We start from the raw sequence: 23,905 nt of genomic DNA, 5'->3' as shown, positions 1-23,905 counted from the left end.
ACCAGACCCAAAGTGGTTGGAGGCAGCGTTATGGTTTGGGGCTGTTTTTCTGCTGCTGGAACTGAGGCTTTAGTCAAGGTGGAGGGAAATATGAACAGTTTCAAATAAAAGTCCATTTTGGCACAAAACGTTTAGGCCTCTGCTTAAAAGCTGAAGATGAAAAGGAATTTCACCTTTCAGCAAGACACCAACACAAGATGCACTCATAATCTGACAGACTTGGAGCACTTTTACAAGTGGGCAAAGATTGCCAGGACAAGATACACCATGCTGGTAGACATCTACCCAAAAACACTGATTGCTGTCATAATGTCAAAGGGTAAATTAACAAAATATTATTTTTAGGGGGTGCATATTTATGCAGCCACATTTTTTAGATTTTTTTTCACCGTAAAAGACTTCAGTTTGTTTTTCAATCTAATTGCACAGATAATGGGTCACATTGTAGGTGGAAGTAAATCTGTAATGATTCATCTCTGTCAATTTTTTTTTAAAATGGCAATATAACATAGCATTTTAACAGGGGTGTGTAGACTCTTTATATCCACTGTATGTCTATAGACAGAGTTCCATAGTAGAAAAACAGGGCCATATTTTTAAGTGGAAACCTGCAGGCCACCCTTAAGCCTTGGGCCATGAGGCAGTGACTGATTACTGGAAGGAACACTGTGATTTCTGTTGAAAAGGTAAAGGAGGTTATCTGTGATCTAGGTATCCACATAATGTAACCCCCAAGATCACTACAGGATTTTGGATTCCAAATCCACAGAGTGAGGCTGGGGAGCATTACAGATTTGCATTTCAGCTCCCTAAATAATAGCAGTTGATTGCTGGGGATCAGTGGCTGCCCATAGAGCCAAATTCCGAAATTGATATGTCTGTAAAATGTTTAGTTTTTTTTATAATCGTAAATTGTGTTAAAACATGTCAATATGTGGCTAATTATGGGAAAAAATCATAACGTAAGTCTTACGTCTACTTTGGTTTGCTGAATCGTGACATACAAAGCTGTCTGCCATTTCCCCAAACACAAGCATCAATAGTGGTTGGCACATGCCATTTCCTACAGCTCCAAGAAATCCAGTAATCATGAGGAAAATATCCAGTCGAGTCGCATATCGAAACTAAAAACAACAGAAAATCACTTAATAATTTACAACTATAGAAGAGGAATACTGTTAGCGTCAGATCTAAAAGTCTATTTTGCTTTATCAATACCGACCGGCCTTATATACATTCTGATAACATTTTATGAATAGTTTTTAGAAAAATGCAACTTTAGAAATGTGCCATGTTAAGTGACTTACAATCTCAATTGACCCAACTGTCTTTGGTTTTTCTTTTTTCTTATTTTCTTCATGATCCCTAGGAAGAAAACATTGAATGATTAGATAGATAGATAGATAGATAGACAGATAGATAGATAGATAGATAGATAGATAGATAGATAGATATGAGATAGATAAATAGATTTTTGTAATGCCATACATTTTTCTAGTGTTGAAGATCCCAGTCCAGATGCCAGATATCAATGTAATTTCTAACTGTTGTATTATGTACTACAATTGTATATTTGTAATGTTTAAGTATTATATGATCTTCAAGTCACTAAAATGTTGCATTTCAAGATGCATCTCTTTTTAGCATAAATGGGGTGCATAAAAAGGGTAGAATTAAATCATTTATATCTATCACTGCATCCTTCAACATTCAGTACTGGAATTAGATGCAGAAAAAATATCAAAAACTGAACTTTACTCCCTTGCGCAAACCTGACTTAAAATGTTGGTTTAAATCACATATCCTATGCTGGACCACTTAAAGGAGATGTCTCGAGGAAGCAGTGAATTTTTTTTTTTCCCAGTCCCCCTAATTAAGTATACATTATTAAGCCCCCCTGTAAATGACTTTTCTAGCTGGTTCGTACTTACCGTTCCAGCGTTTCAGCAACTTATAAAAGTTTCCCCAAGATGGCCGCCGGCTCTTTTCCCGTCGCTTGCTGCAGCCCGACGTGCGCGCTCCCGAGACGCTGCCAGCTGTGTCTCCATGGCAACCAGACGCCCCGCAGCCGCCGACCAGTCACCCACCGCCAGGCAGCAGGTAACCGGCGCTAGCCCCCGGCTCCCCAGCGCTACGCTCCCGGCTCCCCAGCGCTACGCTCCCGGCTCCCCAGCGCTAGACCCTGACAACAGACGAAGGCCCCGGAGCCCAGCGCTAGGTTCCGGAGCCCAGGTGAAGGCCCCGGTACAGAATGGCCGCTCCAGCGCGCTCCCGAGCAGTGACAGCTCGTCTGCGCATGCGCAGAAGAGCTGTAGCGGGGAGCACACTGAAGCGGCTCGTGCTGAAAGGAGAAGACCGGACTGCGCAAGCACGTCTAAAAAAGCAAGCTGCCAGCGAATTTAGACGGAACCATGGAGACGAGGACGCTAGCAACGGAGCAGGTAAGTGAATAACTTCTGTATGGCTCATATTTAATGCACGATGTATATTACAAAGTGCATTAATATGGCCATACAGAAGTGTATAACCCCACTTGGTTTCGCGAGACCACCCCAAATTGATACTTATTGACACCACATCTCCCACTTTTTAATATAATGTGTATGACGAAAGCGCCATTAACATTTCAATCTATCTTTTGCTCTCCTATCAGAGTTTTTATCAAAACACCTAGGAATTACCACAAACAGAATTGTGTTCATGCATTTGATTTGTGCAAGTCCCGTAGACATGTAATTTGTTATTAATGACTTTCCAAATATTTCCATGACTACATCTGGTAAAAATTCTAACAGAACAGATCAACTTTACTAGCTTTTGGTTCACATCTTTTACACTCTTTTGTGTTAAGACAGTGAAGTTGCCTGGAAATGATCTAAATTGGACTGTCCATCCATTAAAATCTATATACCGTATGTGGATAACAAAGTAATTCTTGTCATTTGTGTGTACTGTACCTGCTGGGGTCACTGGATTCTTCAAGTAAAATCTCTGTGGTTGGATAATTATTATTCATTACTGCATCGGGGTCTTTAACTGTGGTCATGTTTTCTCTTAAGTTACGCAACCAAGAAAACGTCTATGTAACATAAAAAAAGATTGAAAATTTGGTTAACCCAAATTGGTAATAAGATAATACACCTAATCGTAGCTAAAAGGCCAATAATACAATATATGACTTTATGTTACTAGCAGTGAGTTTATACAGTACATGCCCAAATACATTTGATGAAATGTGGCCACGTTATAGTCATCTGAAACTGATCTTCCACTTTTTAGACTTTGTCTTTTCAAGCAAACATTGCTTAGTTCCTCTCATGAGTTTACTATAGTTGATGGAAGTAAGGGTCCTTTTAGACGAGCCGATTCTCGTCTGAACAAACGAATGACATCATCCTTGCTCGTTTACGCTAATGCAGCCTGTTAATGCAGGCAAATGCCTCGTTGGCTCGTTCAGGTGAGAATTTTCAGTCTTTCACATTCGCTGTTCAAACTGAACGAGCCAACAATGGATTTTATGCCAGCATAAAATGAACATTCATTGTTCAGTCACTGGCTCACATTTAGACTGAATGAATAAATATCATTCACTTTCACCTGATTTTTTGAATGATAATCATTCTGTCTAAAAGCACCTTAATTCACAAGCAGACCTGCTATTAGAATTGTGTACTAATCGCCATGTATCTAAAAAAAAGTGGCATTTCTCTAAAGTATAGAGCTTATTTCTGTTGTTTTTCTTTTCTGTTTAATTTACTTGTACCTCGAAGAAGATTCTAAATTTCTCAGAATTTTTCATATTTATTAAAGTTTTTTGATTTATTTTTTTCTGTGGAAACATTTAGATGCCATGGTCATCAATGACTGCAGGATCTATGGGGTTAAATGGTATAGCGTTGTGATTAGATGAGCAAGTCATCATTTCACTCTTTTTCTAGGAAAAAACCCATTTGTAATAATCAGAGAGCAAATATGCTCTCTGAGTGATGCGGGGGTGATAGCTTGAACAAAATTCATGGCAATCTTCCCCTGTGACAGGCGGATATACAGGAGAATCACAGATCTTCTCTGTTGTGGTTGTTCCCCTACCCCATACCCCCTCCTCTGTATACACTGACTAAAAAATGACAGCTGTAAATTCAGTAAACCCAACTCTGTAACACTGTTTGTCTAAGAATCTAAGTTTTAAAATTACACCAGAGCTACAGCTGTTTAAAGTAGAACATGCTCTGTTCATCCAATACTAATGTCCTTTGTCTAAAGAGTAGAGTTTGTGCATAACTGATGGAGGTAAATGATGTTACAACCAGACACTGTATATAGGGTGAAGCATCATTATAAAGAGGAATATGAGACTCAAAAGCTTGCAAAAAATTTTTTTTCTGGTTCGCAAATAAGGGTATAACTCCTATAATACTTTTGTCTTTTGTATATAAGGCAAATATATACTACATAGATTTTTGTGGTCAATATGGTACACATTACTTTGAATGTACAATGTATTACTATGTTAATCTAAATTAGGCCCTTAACACTCCTGGATGTACATTTACATCATGGAGTTTTGGGGTTTGTATAAAGGTGGATCTGGGGTCAATCCCACACCATACAATGTGGGTGCCAGCTGTATCTTACAGCTAACACCCACCCATATCATTTCTAATCAGCACTTCCACTGATTGCAGCTGATAGACCTTTAAATGCTGCCATCCATTTGGACAGTAGCATTAATGTGATTAAATCGCTGGGAGCTGTTTGGCTGCCATGGCAGCCAGGGGCCTTCTGAACGCCCCATGATTGCCAATGCAGATCGCCTATCAAGCCATGGCAGTGGTGTGGCTTGATTGTCTGTCAGATTGCAGTATAATGTAATACAATGGTAGCGATCACACCATCCTTTATGGGGACTAAAAAAGCGTGAAAATCAGTTTATAAAAGTTTCATTAATTAATATAAAATAAAGGTAATTAAAAGTTTACTAAAAAAACTCCACTTTTGCCATATTTATAATAAAAAAATCGGAATGAAAAAGCCCCAAAAACATATTTGGTATCGCTGCATTCATAAAAGTGTGATGTATCAAACTAATACATTATTTACGCTGCATGACGAACCTCGTCAGAACCCCCCCCCCCCCTCCACACACACACACACGCGTCCTGCAAAAAGCTAGCCCTCGCACAGCTATATCGACGGAAAAATAACAATGTTATGGCTGTCAGAAGATGGCGGCAGAAAATAATTTTATCTTTTGCCAGACATTTTGTATTTTGAAAATAGTACAGCAAAAAAAAAAAACTATATAAATTTGGCATCGTAGTAGTCGTACTGACCCATAGAATACAACTATGTCATTTTTGTTGCAGTCTGTGTACCGTATTGAAATAATGGGGCTACCTAGTATTTGTTTTGATTCTAGTGGACAAAGTTTCTTCTCCCTATTCTTTGCAATATGGAGAATATGTACTCATCTGTACATATGAGAATATGTAGCCATAAAAGCTGAAAGGAAGTCCAAAGTATGAGTTATTCCTCTACTTTTCAAACTAATAGACAGTTATTCACTTTATAAATGGTATCACTCTGAGGGGAAAGTATGATCCTGAGGTGTAATAGGAAGTTTATTCTATGTAACGAAGTTAGGAGTAATCCAAAACTGAGGTTAAGCAGTTCACACACAGAGGTATTCTCAGCTTTTGTGTTTTTGATGTACTTTTATGAGCCAAAATTCATAGATTCATTAGGAATGGGAAATATAAAGGATGGACTTATAATTCTGCCTGCTGGATTCACTTCTGGCTTTGGCTCAAAAACTGCATCAAAAACTGCCACAAACACAGTCTCCCCCCCCCCCCTTCCATAAAAACAATGCATGTGAAACCATTCTTCTAGAGGTTCAACTTGAGATCCCAGATTTACAAGAATCATTTTAAAAGCTGATACAAGATATAAAGGCAAATGGGATGAGAATATATCCATCCAAGAATAATTGTCGATATTAATGTAAATTTATGTAATATCAGAGTTTCTTTAATATCTGTTACATTTAGCTTAGTAAATTGTCACAGATTAGATTAATAAATACTCTCAATAGTTTTATATAATAAATAATACAATGGAAAGTACATATAGAAGAATCTGAAGCAACTATTAGCAGAATGACTTCATCAGTTAACAATATCCAAGTGATTTAACATGTTAAAAAAAGATTTCCCTTACTGACCCGATTCCAGGAAAGAGGATTGAGAAATCTTACACCAGCTCGTTCCTTTATATAGAGGCAGAGTGAGTGGCGATTCATCTAGTGGTTGTATAATTTAATCTTTAATCATGTTGGGTGTAAAGGCCGGTATTGTGCAATCCACATGCAGGACTCTCACTACATGCTCAGGAATGAGTGAGGTCATTTCCCATTCATTGAGAGAATAACTGGCTGATCATTGATTGGTAATAAAGTAGTTTTAGTTAAGTAATTAATGCATCTTGTGTTCTGTTAAACTTACTTTGATGAAAGTAAGTTTATCCATGATTAGAGATGAACGAGCACGCTCGTTTGAGGCTGATGCTCAAGCGAGCATTGGTCTTCTCGAGTAACTGATTATTTGTCCAAGCAAATGCAGGGGGCGGCGGAGGTGAGCGGGGGGGGGGGGGGGGGAGAGAGAGATCTCTCTCACTCTCCCCCTCACCCTCCCCCCGCCGCCCTCTTGCATTTGCTCAGACGAGTAATCAGTTACTCGAGAAGACCGATGCTCGCTCGAGCATCAGCCTCAAACGAGCGTGCTCACTCATCTCTATCCACGATGAGTCTCAGATGAATACAGTATAATATAGATATAGATATATAGACCCAGATTATTTTATATAGATACATATATAGACCCAGATTATATATATATACACATACTGTTAGGTTGTGCATCTGGAACCTCACTGGTCTGCTGCATATAAATACCAGCCCCCCTCTGGCTAAGAGGCAGCTGGTTTTCCTTATTTCCCCTTGTGTTTGCGTTCATGCTTGTGTTTTGGTGGGTGTGAGCTGCAATATGTTTTGTGTGTCTGTGCTGGTTGCTAGACATGTAGTTTGAACAGTCCTGTACCCTTTTGTATGCATTCTATGCAGTGTTGGTGTGAACTGTGTCCAGTGCTGCTTGGATCGTTTACCATTTGGGATGTGTTAGGTCCATAGGTTTCAGTGTGAGTTCGTCCCTGTCAGGATAATTGCCCCGCATGCAGGCAGGCTTCCTAGGTTTAGGTGTCTCGTTAGAGTAGGGACCCGTGAAACAACGAGCAACCATGAAGTGGGCTCACGGTCTTAAGCATCTTTGCCAAAATACGAACAAATACCTCATACAGCGTTTTGGTCATTTGTCTGTTTCAGTGCTATGTTTGTATTCCAGTCTATGTCTTTTCACCCATCCACGGGTTGTTGGACGCCTGGTTCTTGTTTGTTTGTTCTACGCGCCTATTGGTGGGCGGATGCCCGTACCTTGTCCTGTTCCCTTGGTCTGTTGGTAGGCAGATGCTAGGGCCATGTTTGTCTGTTTGTTTCTGCATCTAGACACACATACACCAAGCTACACGTCCGTTCTGACTGCCCCCAGACCATGTGATCCCAGAGGCCCGTTGGTAGTTCAGGACAAACGTAACACACATATATATATATATAGACTCTGGGTTAGTGTGTGTAAAATATAATGTAAATGACAAAGAAGAACACTCTGTTGCATTCCTTTATTCTTATCTACAAGCAAGGCCAAGCCGTGTGAACTGATAATGTGGAAATTATAATAAAAATTGGGATGAAAGTACATGGCTAGCAAGATAAAAAAGCCATAAAAACAATTATTCCTTTTACAAAATCAGAGACTACTTCTCTAAGTAATAAGATAGTAATGGCCTTCATCTTCTCTTTGTCCCAATGGGCTAGCATCATCAACAACTCTTTCTATCACAGCTTTAGCAAGGTCACTGTTTTACATTTTCATTACAGTAGATTAACTCTTTCACATCAAGCAGGACTCATCTGAAAAGCTCATTTGTCATTTCACCTGAAGATCCTGTTTGCTCCAACTCAAGTATCTCCTCATCATATTGAAAAAAAAGTTGCTTGGGCAAATCATTGTCTGTTCAATGTCACTCTAATCTTTGCTAATTTGGCAGTCCACAACATTGTAGTTCAACCTTTTTGTAAAGCAACAAGCTCGCTACTACTCTCACCAGGACAACTCGGATGAGCTATCCCTAAAAAAGCCATGCCAGATAACAAGCAAGCAACCTCTATACAAAAGGACACCTCAATACAAAATGACATTGCTACTGGTCTGATGAGCATAAATTCATAGAATGTGTCAATCACACGGGTCAGAAAATGGGAGAATTTGCTTCAGCCCACAACTCGCTAGTAAACTCCCATAACAACCTGGAGGAGGAAGTAAATACCATATGAAACAAACTGGCAGATATTGAAGATAGAAACTGGAGAAATAATGTCAAATTTAGGGGTATTCCCGAATCATTTGCCCTATCCAAACTCACGGCATTTCTACAGAGCCTGATCCAAGCCATTCTTCCACATTGCTCCCCTCTAGATCTCACCATTGACCGAGCACACAGGCTGCCAAGGGCCCCAAACATACCATTTTCCACCCCTCGAGATGCCATCGCCAGAGTTAATTTTTTTTATAATAAAGAGCAAGTTATGCAGGCCTCAAGACAAATGGCAACTCTGTCAGCCCTGTTCCAGAACACATCATTTTTTGCTGACCTCTCTCAAACCACAATAGCAGCTAGGACAAAAATGGCACCCATAACATCTGCTTTGAGAACCCACGATATGAGATACAAACGGGACTTTTCAACTAAAGTCATTCTCTCAAGGAATGCGAAAACTTTTGCTACATTTGACAAAGGCCTGGAACTGCTGGAGATGTGGGACATCCCCCTTCCTACAATGCCCAATCAAGCCCAAACCCGGATGAAGAACATCTCTTGCAAGATCATACAGGAATGGAGTAACACAAGCAAAGAACTCTAATTGCTGGACTCAGATGCTACAAGCACAGGTTGAATTACATTAATCCTGCAAACTTTTCCCAAGCTTGCTCAGTCTGACTCACTGCATGGTTGATGCTCCCAGATTGACAGCAAATACTTCTCCCAAATATTTTAACCAGTGGTCCAAAAAAGAAAGGAGGTGTTTTCATTGCGATTAAGAGAACAATTGCCTTCCAGTTGTTGAGGGAGATTTCAGATGATAGGGGAAAGTTTGTCGCTCTGGTATGAAACATTAATAATGTAACATTTACTATATTGAGTATATATGCCCCCAATACCACACAGATCCCATTCTTAAATTCTATACTCAAACAAATGGTACACCTGATTAAGGTAACCTTCTACTCTGTGGGGGCTTCAATATTATTCATAATCCAAAAGCGACAAGCCTCCTCTTATCTCTTTTAATGGGTGCGTAAAGAGGATCTGTATGATATATGGCGCTATAAACATGCCTCTGAAAGGGATTATACTTTCTATTCACACCGACACAACATCTACCCCTGCGTTGACATGTATCTAGCATCTAAATGGCTTCTACCGTTAGTAAGCCAATGCAAAATAAGTAGTGGACCATGCCCCTGTCTATCTCTCCCTTCAGCTTCCTCACTCTCCGTCCAACACTTTTATTTGGCGGAGCAATACTTATGTAATGCAAGTCTGCCAGCCCTGTTCCATAACATATCACTCTTTGCTGACCTCTCTCAAACCACAATCGTAGCTAGGAAGAAACTGGCACTCATAACCTCTGCTTTGGGCAGACGCCTTCCTACTTGGGCACTCATGTTGTCTCTTTCTCATCCCCACCAAACCCTCTAGGTAACATACTAAACGCAAATTCGACAGCACAGAAGAAACTTACAAAACCTATTTACAATCACCTATCAAAAGCTCAGTTTTAAAAACTGAACTGGGGAAAAGATCCTAATAAAAAGTTTAAGCCATCCTCCTGGTGTGAGGCTTTAAAATGGGCCCATAGGTCCACATCCTGTGCCTCACAATGGGATCAATATCAGAAACTTCTGACTAGATGGTATTACTCACCTTTAAGATTGTCTCAAATGTGGAGGGGGATCTTGCCCTCTTGTTGGAGAGGATGTGGAGGGATGGGCTCTATTCTCCACATATTTTGGAAATGCCAGTTAATGGCTCATTTCTGAGACCAGATCACACAGTTCATAACCACCCTCCAGCCTTCTATCGTAAAAATAAACCCAGAACTAGCCTTGTTTCTCTTAGGCATAGAAAATATACCGCGTAATCAGAGTGATTATATGGCATATTTTTCACACTTTTCGAATACTATTTGCTAGGAAATGGAAATCCAAATACATGCCCACAGTGGAATAGGTGAAGGATACTGTCTCTTTAAATTATTTGCATGAAAAAAATGATGGCTAACCAAAAGGAAAACATGGGTCAGTTTAGGAAAAACTGGGACGCCTGGACCCAGATACTACCAATCTACTCAGGACCTGATTAGTTTGGGTCCTTTGACTTGCTTCCCTCTCTCCCCAATCTGCTACACCTCTGGCTTTAGATGTTGCACATTAAATGAAGATGTAATTCTGAATCTTGCATTTACGATTTCTAATATTTTAAAGCCTGTTCAAGAGACTAACCATATATCGAAACTGTAGCTATATGCCTCCTCCATAATGGAAAAATGATATACGCTTGTGAGGTACCTTTAAGGTTCCATCCCTCCCCCTTGACCACTCCCTATTTTTCTACCCTTCCTTTTCCCCACCCTCCTGTAAAGTTGTTAATTGCATACGATGTATACAGATGTACATTGATCAATACATGCATGCATGGATCTGCTTTGTATACTTTGGATATGCCAATAAGAATCTATTGCTTAAATTAAATGCATCTAAAATAATTCATGGTTTCCTACGGGTTCTTTCAGATGAACGATTCTTTTTAACGCGCTTAGGCCTTAGTCACACGGACGTTTTTTCCCGCGATTTGCGGATCGCATGACGGATGCGCATCCGCAAATCGCGTGACCGGGGCCGGAAAATCGCACGAAAAAACTGCTCCTAGCCGCGTTTCATTAGAAACGGGCCGGAGCTGTCCAGCGCATTAATTTCAATGGAGCCGGCAATACAGCCAGCTACAATGAAAGCAATGGGCTGCTGGCGATCGCACGATGAATTTTCGGGAAGGGCTTAAAAATAAGCTCTTCCCGGAAATTCATCCAGAAATGTGTAAAAATAAAAAAATATATATATACTCACCTGGTCCCGGCAGACGGAGTTCAGCCGCGCCGCCAGCAGTTCTCCTGAACTGCTCTGAGTAGTATTCAGCAGCCAGGGCTTTAAAATCCCCGCCTGCTGAATGAGCTGCCTCTGATTGGTCACAGCCTCACCAATCAGAGGCAGCTCTCACTCACACCCATTCATGAATTCATGAATGGGTGAGTGAGTGCTGCCTCTGATTGGCTCAGCGCATGTCAGTCAGCTGGGAGCTGCCCCTGATTGGTCCCTGCGCTGAGCCAATCAGAGGACGCGGCTGAACTCCGGCTGCAGGAGAGTATACTTTTTTTTTTTTTACACATTTTCAGGATGGTTTTCAGGGAAGGGCTTATATTTTAAGCCCTTCCCTAAAAATTCATCCAGCGCTTGCCGGCAGCGCATTGCTTTCAATGGAGCCGGCTGTATTGCCGCCTACATTGAATTCAATGGGCGAACATCATTCTCCTCTGCCACAGCTGTGGCAGAGAATAGCGGGCAGCGCTCCTTTGATCGGGGCCCTTTCACTAAAAATGCTGCTAGGTGCAGATTTTTCAGTGAATCGTCGGCCCCGGTCACGCGATTCGTGGATTCGTATCCGTTATGCGATCTGCAAATCGCGCAAAAAAACGCCCATGTGATTTTAAAGCCCCGGCTGCTGAATACTACTCAGAGCAGTTCAGGAGAACTGCCAGCCGCCGCGGCTGAACTCCGTCTGCTGGGACCAGGTGAGTATATATATATATATTTTTTTTTTTTTACACATTTCTGGATGAATTTCCGGGAAGGGCTTATATTTTTAAGCCCTTCCCGAAAATTCATTGTGCGATCACCGGCAGCCCATTGCTTTCAATGGAGCCGGCTGTATTGCCGGCTCCATTGAATTCAATGGGCAAACATCATTCTTCTCTGCCACAGCTGTTACAGCTGTGGCAGAGAAGAATGATTTGTCTACTATATGTTCTCAATGGGGTTGGCGGTGCTGCCGCCGGCCCCATTGAGCGCATATAGAGAAGAGAACAGGAATCGCAGATCGCAGATAGGTGCGATCTGCTATTTCTGTTCTATAATTTATCGCATAAAAAGCGCTCATGTGTCCGATACTATTGCAAAGCAATGGTTTTATAAAATCGCCGGACGCATGCGCATGCGCAAATCGCATGAAAAAACGCCCGTCTGACTGAGCCCTCAAAGTCAAAAGACAAGACTTATTTATGGGAGTCTATGTGAGCCGCTTGGCAAAGGGAGAGAGAGGGAGTTTAAGAGGCCATTTAGACAGAATGAATGTCGGGGAAGCGATGCCCAAAACTCGTTCCCGCATGTCCTCACTTCGTGCTATCACACAGGAGCTAGTGTTGCTGGCTCCTCTCAGAGCGGCCAGCAGGGGGGCCGGGGAGGCTGCAGGAGATTTCTCCATTGACTTAACATAGCGGCTGTTTGATACTGAATGGCTATTTACACTGAATGGTCAGCGATCAGCTCATCCTCCATCATTTATGCTGCATAAACGATGGACAATGAGCTCATCGTTCAGTGTAAATAGCAGCCGTTCAGTATTGAAAAGCCACTATGTTAAGTCAAAGGAGAGGGGTGGTGGAGAGCGTGGAGACAACTTTCCTCCAGCCTCCCTGCTGTGAGCAAGGCATACCAGCTGCCGTGCAGGTGCACGAGAGCGGGTACTTGCGGGGATGAGTGTCGGGCTTCAATTGCCTGATATTCGTCCCGTCTAAATGGGGCTTAAAGGGGTTGTCCCGCGCCGAAACGGGTTTTTTTTTTTTTCAACCCCCCCCCCGGTCGGCGCGAGACAACCCCGATGCAGGGAAGTAAAGAAAGTTTACCGGAGCGCTTACCTTAATCCCCGCGCTCCGGTGACTTCAATACTTACCGCTGAAGATGGCCGCCGGGATCCTCTGTCTTCGTGGACCGCAGCTCTTCTGTGCGGTCCACTGCCGATTCCAGCCTCCTGATTGGCTGGAATCGGCACGTGACGGGGCGGAGCTACACGGAGCCGCTCTCTGGCACGAGCGGCTCCATAGAAGACTGCTGAAGACCCGGACTGCGCAAGCGCGGCTAATTTGGCCATCGGAGGCCAAAAATTAGTCGGCACCATGGAGACGAGGACGCTAGCAACGGAGCAGGTAAGTAAAAAACTTTTTATAACTTCTGTATGGCTCATAATTAATGCACAATGTATATTACAAAGTGCATTATTATGGCCATACAGAAGTGTATAGACCCACTTGCTGCCTCGGGACAACCCCTTTAACCCCTTAACGACCAATGACGTACCTGGTACGTCATGGAGCGTCGGGGTATGTATGAAGAGAGGTTGCGTGGCAACCTCTCTTCATACAGTGCGGGCATCAGCTGTTTATAACAGCTGACACCCGCGGGCAATAGCCGCGAGCGGCCGCGCGGCCGATCGCGGCTATTAACCATTTAAACGCCGCTGTCAATTCTGACAGCGGCATTTAAATCCCCCGAACGATGTTCGGGGGTCCCGCGCGGCCCCCCCGCGGTGAGATCGGGGGAGCCTTGCACGTATCATGGCAGCCGGGGGCCTAATGAAAGGCCCCAGGGCTGCCTTAGCAGACTGCCTATCAAGCCGTCCCCGTGGGGTGGCTTCATAGGCTGCCTGTCAAAAAGCAGTATGACGTAATGCTATAGCATTACGTCATACTGCAGGAGCGATCAAAGCATCGCATCTTAAAGTCCCCCAGGGGGACTTCAAAGTAAAGTAAAAAAAAGAATCAATAAAGTTTTTTTTTAATTGAAAAAAAAAAAAGTTGTAAAAGTTTAAATCACCCCCCTTTTGCCATATCTATTATTAAAAAATCTAAATAATAAATTAAAAATATGTATTTGATATCGCCGCGTCCGTAAAAGTCCGATCTATCAAAGTAGCACATAATTTTTCCCGCACGGTGAACGTCGTCCGAAACAAAAAATGAAGAACGCCAGAAATGCACTTTTTTAGTTACCCTGTCTCCAATAAAAAACGCAATAAAAAGCGATCAAAAAGTCATATGTATTCCAAAATGGTACTACCAGAAACTACAGGACATCCCGCAAAAAATGAGACCTTGCTCAACTACGTCGACGGAAAAATAAAAAAGTTATCGCGCGCACAAAATGACGACAGAAAATAATTGAAAAAAATTTTATGTCTTTAAAAAAAAAAAAGAGGAGTATAGTAAAAAAAAACCTAAACAAGTTTGGCATCGTAGTAATCGTACCGACCCATAGAATAAAGTTATCATGTCGTTTTTGTTGCCATTTGTGCGCCGTAGAAGCAAGACGTACTAAAAGATGGCAAAATGTTGTTTTTTTTCCATTTTACTCCACTTAGAATTTTTTAAAAGTTTTTCAGTACATTATATGGTACTTTAAATAGCACCATTGAAAAATACAACTCATCCCGCAAAAAACAAGCCCTCATACAGTGACGTGGATGGATAAATAAAGGAGTTATGATTTTTTTAAAGGGGGGAGGAAAAAACGAAAATGGAAAACGAAAAATGGCCGCGTCATTAAGGGGTTAACATTGTGGGGATAAAGGGAATCCCCGTGGGGACTCCCTTCATCTCCAAGGGGATTCCCTTTATCTCCGCGGGGACTCCCTTCATTGCTCTGGTGGCCGAGGGATTTCAGGGCTGCAGTGTCAGTTGACCCAAAGATAGGTAAAATCACAAAAAATAGCCGCGACTTGGTTGTGGCTATTCTTTGCTCACGAGATTTTAAGCTATGATAGCTGCGATTTTTAGTGGGGCTATCGATGCAATAAAATGATGTTCATGTGAATGTGGCCTTACAAATAGACCTAAAGTTGGCCACACACATTAGATAGTAGACTGATGGTTGAACAACTGTTGAATAGACGATTGTCTGTGAATGTTCTTTTTTCAGTTGCTGTTATACACATTTCAGTCCATATTGGCTTTAATGGCTGTTACTGTCTCTCCTAACCCTATCAGTCCACTCAGTCTGCTGAGCTGTATTTCCAGACCTTTTGATAGGCCTCAGGATAGCGAGTACTTCCGCTGGACAGGACTAGTACATTCACAACCCACCAGCAATGGTTCCCTAAAGTCTCTTTGGGGACTAACTCTTCTAGTTTGATGTATATGCCAGGTCAAGAGGTGGTTACCATGCCAACACTGTGACTTCCACACCGCATTAACTGTCATCATTGGAGTATCTCCTGACTGCCCCTCCTTCCTGGTGGCACAGAGCTCCACCCCTTATTTCTTCATCTTTCTTCTGTGTACTTGTTAGATCATGATAGTTTGTGCTTTTGGGTCTTGTAGTACTATGTACTTTCAGGAGCACATCTCTGTAGGTGGGGGCTCGTTTGGATGGCTGATTCTGTGGGGTCAATCACTTGGATCTCTGCATGTAAATACCAGCCCCTCCTGCTAGAGGGTGCTGGTCATTATATCTCATCTTCTCCTAACTGGACCCGGGTGATAGGACACATGCTGTGCAGATCTCTGTGTGCTTGTTGGTGTCTAGTTCTGTTTGTTTAGTTCGGTTCTGTTTGTATTCGCTTTCTGCCCTTAGGTGTGAAGACACTTGAAATCCCTTCTGTCCATAGAAGTGAGGATGCCTGTAGTTGTGAGGATGCATGAATCCCCCTCCATCCATAGATGTGAGGATGTCTGAAATCTTCCTACATCCTTAGGTGTGAGAATGCCTGAATTACCTACATACATAGGTGTACGAACGCCTGAATCCCCTTTCATCTGTAGGTGTGCAAACGCCTGAATCACCTTTCATTCATAGATGCGAGGACGCCTGAAATCCCCTCCGTCTGTAGTTGTGAGGATGCCTGAATCCCCTTCATTCGTAGATGTAAGGACGCCTGAAATCCCCTCAATCTGTAGTTGTAAGGACGCATGAATCCCCCTACATCCATAGGTATGCGAACCCCTGAATTACCTCCATCCATAGGTGTGCGATCGCCTGATTCCCCTTCATCTGTAGGTGTGAGGGCACTTGCATCACCTTTGTCTGTAGGCGCGCAGGCACTTGTGTCTGAACTGTATGTTGTCTGATCTGTTCCCTGGTCTTGGGAGTTTGCTTGTGTTGTACTGTTTGCTGGAGTTTCTATTATATGTCATTTGTACCACTGCTACCAGTTAGGGAGGTCAGCCCTGGGTTCCTGATGTGGGACCATCCTTATCAGGACGATTACTTTTAGGCAGGTTCCCTTCTTGGTGTAGACCAGGGTCAGATGTTTCCTTGTTGTTGGTGTGGCAATGTATTTGTATGTTGTATACCTCTACTGTTTGATAAAGTATCATGTGGTTTGGTATATCCAAGTGCTGTCTGTTTATGTTTCGAGACTTATTGTTCAATCTTCCAAGCAAGGTGAATAAGGCCTGCAATAAACGTAACAGTCCTGCACTGAACCGCCTGGGCATGTTCAGTACAATTTGTTGCTTTTATCATTCAGTAATATGGTATATTCCATATATAATCAGAAAGATAACTGTGATCAACTACCATTACATACAAGTGCAGTGGAATACCGGTTACACAAATACCAGAACAGTCTGCTAACATACATTCCAGGCATGTTTACTCTTCTTACATTATATTGCCAAGTAGTATTCCTACATATCATACAGTCTATGTCCTCGTAGATGCAGCAAAGACCCCTACCTACTAGACCACATGAGGAATATACTGTATGTCCCTTGATATCTGTTTTTGATTCTCTTGTTAATTAATCATTTATCCATTTTGGACTTTGTCACCGGTATCTTTGACATATTTCACTCAGTAGTGAGGGAGAGTCAATGGTTACATAGCAACATTATGTCACTTTGCTCTATTCTTCGACTACAGGACAATTAGTATGACAAATAACGTTACATAGTTTGAGACAGGCTCAGTTAGATCGAAAATGTGTTACATCAATTGTTCTACATACCTGTATATACAGAATAAAGTGAACAACATTACATTGATATAGAGTTTTATATTGTTATTTAGAAAGCTATTACACTTTTGTGGCCAATGCCTACAAGGTGCCAACTGCATTTAGAGCCCTTACAGAAAAGAAAAGATGGTGATTATGGGTGGGGAAGTGATTAGCCACAATTAGTCTCAGATTATTATTTGGTATATATCATATTTTGCCATATTAATAAGTCAGGTCAAACACTTTGAGGAGTTTTCTGAGCTTTTACTATTAATAACCTATCCTCGGGATAGGTCATCCATAGTTGATTGGCAGGGATCTGCCAGTCGGGATCTCCAACGATCAGCTACATACCAGGCCTGCTGTAAGCGCAGTTGAGCCGGTCATCAGCATCGAAGTAGTAGTCAGAAGTGTAATAGGTGGCTTTGCTCGCACTAAAATCAATGGGAAAAAAAGCCACTTACTACACTTCCGGCTCCAAATTGGTGAAGCCGTCCATCATACTTCTGACTCCAATCCTGATAACGACGTCCAGCTCTACTGCAATGACAGTAGACTGGGAAACTAGCTGATCAGTGGGGATCCTGCATGATGTGAAAAGCATTGAACTCTTTGAGGTCAAGCAGTATCTCATTTGAAGCTCTTATTATCAGCTTAGTAGTATTCTAATCCAATCTTATGAAATTCATTGGTTATATAACCTACTTTCTATTTCTCTGTATCAAATGATTATGATCTATTAAGAATTATATAGACAGTTCTGATGTTTCTCAAAGGTCATTGACACTTTTAGAAGTTATTAAGTTTTCATTGTCTGTTTGTCATATGTGCTAGGAGCTTTCCAAACAAATCCATAAGCCTCCATTCCCCCAACAAAGGCCAAGTGAGTGCACTATTGGCCTTCATCAGGATGATATACATTGCCATAACTTTTTTTATGCTTCAAAGAATAATGCAGTCTGTAGCGTTCTTCCATATGGAGGCATCCAGTGAAAAAAGGCACCACGTATGGTATACTTTTTTAACATGGGGGCCTATAGGCAGCAGATCCCACTGTACATCTATATATTGGGAAATTCTCCCGACCTATACCTCTGAAGGACACTGCAAAATACAGTGTGGAAGCACCCCTATACACACAAAAAACGAAACTAAAAGTACTAAAGAAATCCATAGTCCTAGCCCAGATTTAAACAATATAAGGCTGGTTTTAGAGGATGGAAAACGCTGGCAGGAGATTCGGCACTGGAGTTGCAGGCACCCGGGACGGGTAAGTATAGGATGTTTTATTATTTTTTAACATGGGCAGTCTATTAAAAAATACTTGAAAAACACCTCTAATTCAATTAGATATTCCTTTGTTAATTCTTATATAATATTTTATTAAAGATTTAATATTGATATTCACTAAAACTTTACACAAGGTTTTTTAATGCCACAGATGTAAATTTTTTGTATTCATAAAAAGTGTTATGATTTTCCATCTGTTTTTGGATGTAGACCACATTCACAGAATTAGACCTATGCCTTGGTGTATTTGTATAAGATATATTGGTATTCATCTGTCAAAAACATTCATTCGGCTGCTCATATACATGGCAGGTGTGTCACATGAACAAGAAGATAAGTATTGCAGTGTATTGAGGAAGCAACAAAGTTATTGCATGTTTGATTAAATTAGATATGTATTAAAATCTTAACATTTCACCCCCCCCCCCCCCTCTTCCCCAATTAAAAAAATCTAAATAAAAATGACATGTAATTGTTATAGTTGTGTCTGGAAAAGTCATTCACAGAGTGCAGGAGAGTCTATATTACATAAAAGCCCTTCACAGACTACACTTTTTAAAAATCTCATAGATAATTTTTATTAGATAATCATTAAAAACACTCACACTAGGGCTAGACAGCTATTGCTGGCTTCAATCAACACCCTCCTACATTTAGATTAGCCCCTTAGATATCTGGTCAAAATAAAAAAATGGCAGAGCCTATTGCCTTGATGGTAGGTCAGGGCATAAATGATGTCTCACACTAGCCCCAGTATATATAGTGTGTGGAAAGTCCACCCCCCAGGCGGTGCTAAGTGAAGGAAGCCAATAGACTGGTGTCATATGATATAAACACTACCATGTGTGGAGTCAGCACAGCAATCAGAACATGTATGGAGCCAGAGCTGTGGGCGCCATCTTGGAAACTGGAAACTCCCACACACTAGGTATCAAAGCCTGTATAAGATGGAACGGCATGTAAACATTACCATTTGTGGAGTCAGCACAGCACTCAGAACATATAACAGGATAAAAAGTCACCCAAAACATGCAAGATGCACTGCTGTCTGCTGCATATGGGTCCATTTGATGAGATCTGCTGCTGCATCAACGGATCGGGCAAAATAAACACCTGACCAATATACATGGTGTACAGTGCGTTGCCCTGGCGACCACCAATGCTAGGAGAGGAGTGGTGGAGTGTCATGGTGACGCAGTAATGACACGGGATGTAAGCGACAACCAATCTAGCTCTTCGGCGTTGCATAATAGAAGTGCACTATGAAACTTTGGAGGGAGCCGGGGCCTAGCTCCATCCCTTAACCCGCCTCCCAGCATCATATGTCAGCTGAGCAATGACTAAGGAGGCGGGGGAGCCAAAGCTGCCAGCGCCATCTTGGAAACTTGAAACTCCCACACACTAGGTATCAAAACCTGTATAAGATGGAACGGCATGTAAACATTACCGTGTGTGGAGTCAGCACAGCACTCAGAACATATAACAGGATAAAAAGTCACCCAAAACATCCAAGATGCACTGCTGTCAGCTGCATATGTGTCCATCTGATGAGATCTACTGCTGCAACGTTGGATCAGGCAAAATAAACACCTGACCGATATACATGGTGTACAGCGCGTTGCCCTGACGACCACCAATGCTAGGTGAGGAGTGGTGGAGTGTCATGGTGACGCAGTAATGACACGGGATGTAAGCGACGTCCAGTCCCTCCCTTCAGTGTTGCATAATAGATGCGCGCTGTGGAGTTTTGAAGGGAGTCGGGGCCTAGCTCCGTCCCTTACCCCGTCCCCTACCTCACTATCGCTCAAAAGATTGCCTTTGAGTGAACTTTGAGCGATAATCGTTGTGTCTAAATGGTCCCTAACAAACAGGACAACTCCTTTACAAACTAAAGTGAAAAGCACCTATAATGAGGCCCGTTAACAGTAGCTATAATGCTTCTTAGACTAGATGGAAGTGGCATCAGTGTTAGGAAAGCCATGAACGACTTCCGTTTATCCCAGCTTGCCTTTTGGATACCTTTGGCTGGCCCATTACAGTCACGGTTGATCTGGCATTGCACTTTCCTAGTGTTACAGTGCCATTTCATTCTAGTGACTGTTGGGAGGGCAGTCACATCACTTAGACCCAAGCAAATTGGACAAAGATAGCAAAACATGTGTTACTATTAATGCTAAGTAGGCAATGGATACCCAAAAGGCCAAATGACAGAAATGATGCCAAGCACTAATTTGTAATATAAACAGTACTAAATGTTCTTCCGGTTTTCTATAATTTTTTAACATTGCTCATAAAAGTTACATTTTAGTCTAAATTGTATTCCTATTATTCCATGATATCCAGTTGTATCTGTTAGTTATAATACATGGAGTTCACATAGTGCATGGCAGTTCATTCACACTATATATTAACAAACGTTCTCTGTGTTATCAGCGACCTGGCTGTTTATTAACTGCAATAAGAGATGGTGAACTTATGTGACTCCTGTTAGTGAGTTACTGTAGGATGGTAATGTAGGATGACATAGTGCTTTCTATTGGTGTATAAAGCCTCATTCACACGCTAACATACATGCGCAAAAAAAAAAAAATCGCAACTAAAATAGGACACTGGCGACTAAAATTCCCTTCTGCGCAAAAATACAGGTCTTGACCTATCTTTGGTGCGCAAAACGCAGGAGTGTCCATAGACTTTTATGGGAGTTGGAAAAAAAGGAAGGAGTTTAGCTGCATCCAGAGCCGGGAAAAGAAGGCAGATGTCTGTACTTTACACATTGGAAGTCACTGGGATGATTTCTACCAAGCGAGGGAATTCTGAACAGCAGCGCATTGTTTCTGCAACACGCCAGTCCAGATCATGTGAATGGGCGATTTAAACGCTAATGAAGCTGGGGACTCAATAGAAGAAAAATTTCCATTCATGCGATTTTTAGCGTAGTTAGCCGCGATTTTTTGTGTGCAGAATTTTTATGCGATTAGATCCCTCCTGTGAACGAGCCCTCAAGCTGGGTAGGACTTTTTCGGGCAATTAAAATGTAAGGTAACTAAAAATGAGTAAATGTTTCACCTGATTTGCCAATTTACAGATTTCCCAGTTCGTGAATTAGGGTGCTTTCAAGTAGATGTTTTAATTGTGTGAGTTTTGTGCTTCGCATGAGAATAGAACCCATTATTTACCGCAAAGAGAAAAGTTCCGGCATGTGCTATTTCTTGGGGGATCTTGGTCATTGTCGTCTATGGGAAAAAGAAATTGCATTGCACTCGTATTCCTATTGAAATAGCATGCAATTTTCACGAGCCTGAAATCATATGTACAAAGTTGCAATGTGATGCGTTATTCTCGTAAAAAGAATCGAAATCACATAGAAAACGGCACGTTTAAGAGTATAATATGAGCCTGAGTTTCTCGACCGATATCACACTTGCCTGTGTGAGTCCAGCCTTAAAATCGGAGAATCGATCTCCCTGATATAGACACTTTAATATCACCCACTTAGGTAAATGATTGTTTTTCAAAATTGTACAGACCTTCCATTGCTTGCATCATCTAATGGGCAGGAAAAGTTTATGTCATTGTCCAGTTTTTACTATTTCTCTTTGTTAGAGCGTGCCTCAAAAATAAGCTGATCACAGGTTATCTCACTTCCAGGACCCTCAACTATCATATAAACGCATACTGTATAACAATATACGCTATCCAATGTCTTCCTGAGCAGAACCCATTTACCCCGTGCTGCCTAAAGGCATGCAAATAAGGAAGATGGAACAATACCCCTGCAGCGCCACCTATTGGATGGCAGCATTCCTTCAAGTCAATGTACGACTTTTTAACAAGTCTGTGAAACAAAGATTGGGAATAGGAAACCAAGCCAGAAAACCATACACAGACAGATTTGTTAAAAAGTTGTACATTGATTTGCAGGAATGCTGCCTTCTAATAGGTGACGCTGCAGAGGTATTGTTCCATCTTCCTTATTTGCATAAATTACCCAGTGGAGCATGCATGGCCTTATAAGTCTCCCCACTCTTTCAGGTGTCTTTTCACATATCTTCTGAGTGCTCTCCTTGGGAAGTGACGATGCCATCCCCCAACCCATTCGCCCCCTAGGTGTCTCTACACATTTTTGGGTGCTCTCCCTGACGACATCCCTCTTCGCCTAAAGGCATAGCACTAGAGATGAGCGAACCTACTCGGCCACGCCCCTTTTTTGCCCGAGCTCCGTGATTTTCGAGTACTTCCGTACTCGGGCGAAAAGATTCGGGGGGCGCCGTGGGTGAGTGGGGGGTTGCAGGGGGGAGATAGAGAGGGCTCCCCCCTGTTCCCCGCTGCTACCCCCTGCTCCGCCATGCTTCCCCCCGCCCCCAGGCGCCCCCCCCCCCCCCCGAATCTTTTCACCCGAGTAAAGAAGTACTCGAAAATCGCGGTACTCGATCGAGTAATTACTCGAAACGAGTATACTCGCTCATCTCTACATAGCACTACTGGGGGCATACAATGCATTCAGAAAGTCTTCAGAGCCTTTGGCTTCTGTTACAATTTGTTATGTTGTGGCCTTGTGCAAATTTAAAAAAAATCAACTTTTCCCCATCATTCTGCGCTCAATACCCCATATTTACATAGTGAAAACAGGATATTAGAAATATTTGTAATTTTTATTTTAAATGAAGGACTAACATTTTACATTGACATAAGTATTCACACCCTGTACTCAGTGCTTAGTTGAAGCACCATTAGCAGTGATTACAGCCTCCAGTCTTCTTGGGTGTGATGCCATAAGGTTTGAACAGCTGAATTTGGAAATGTTTTGCCATTTCTGTCTGCAGATCCTCTTGCCCTCCATCCAGTTGGATGTGAACCATCTGTGAAGAGCCATTTTTAGATCTACCCAGAGATGTTCGTTTGGGTTCAAGTCAGGACTCTGGCTGGGCCAGTAAAAGACATTCACAGAGCTGTCCCTAAGCCCCTCCTGTGTTCCCTTGGCTGTGTGCTTAGGGTCATGGTCTTATTGGAAGGAGAACCTTCTGCCCAGTCTGAGCTCCCTCGTGCTCTGGATCAGGTTTTCATTAAGAATATGGGCTGGCTCACAGAAGTGTAATTTAATAGCATATTACGTGTGAGATGTACGGGTGCATAATATGCGGTAAATGGAGTCAATGAAAGGACATTGATTTTCATTGATCCATTCACACTTGTGTATATACACACTTGCGTATAATATAGGTATAAAAAAAGAACCTAGCATGTTCTATTTTACTGCATATTAAGCATGATTGAGCCCTATTGTTCTCTAAAGGCGTGTAATAGACGGTGTGCATACGCCATTACATTGTGTAGATGTGGCATTTATAAGCGGCATAGTAGAAAATTAAAAAAGGAAGACTGAAGATGACAGTGTACG

The 23,905-nt window shown here is 42.0% G+C and overlaps 1 protein-coding gene across 4 annotated transcripts in view; it reads right to left on the bottom strand.

Moving 5' to 3' along the window:
* Nucleotides 1–23,905, bottom strand: part of LOC136587127 (ATP-binding cassette sub-family B member 5-like) — a 173,865-nt gene that overhangs the window by 30,711 nt on the left and 119,249 nt on the right. For 2 of the 4 annotated variants that reach the window (XM_066585624.1, XM_066585623.1), the window contains 3 exons: nt 2,958–3,079; nt 1,308–1,365; nt 974–1,124 (listed from right to left, as the gene is read on the bottom strand). In XM_066585624.1, the coding sequence (XP_066441721.1) occupies nt 974–1,124; nt 1,308–1,365; nt 2,958–3,079 (331 nt within the window). Of the gene's footprint in view, nt 1–973; nt 1,125–1,307; nt 1,366–2,957; nt 3,080–23,905 lie in introns of those variants that run through there. The other 2 variants (XM_066585626.1, XM_066585629.1) reach the window with 2 other exon arrangements.

The sequence above is a fragment of the Eleutherodactylus coqui genome, chromosome 12, assembly GCF_035609145.1.
Source record: "Eleutherodactylus coqui strain aEleCoq1 chromosome 12, aEleCoq1.hap1, whole genome shotgun sequence".
Classification (NCBI taxonomy): domain Eukaryota; kingdom Metazoa; phylum Chordata; class Amphibia; order Anura; family Eleutherodactylidae; genus Eleutherodactylus; species Eleutherodactylus coqui.
Note: the sequence above shows the minus strand (reverse complement) of the source record. Positions and strands in the feature narration are given on the sequence as shown.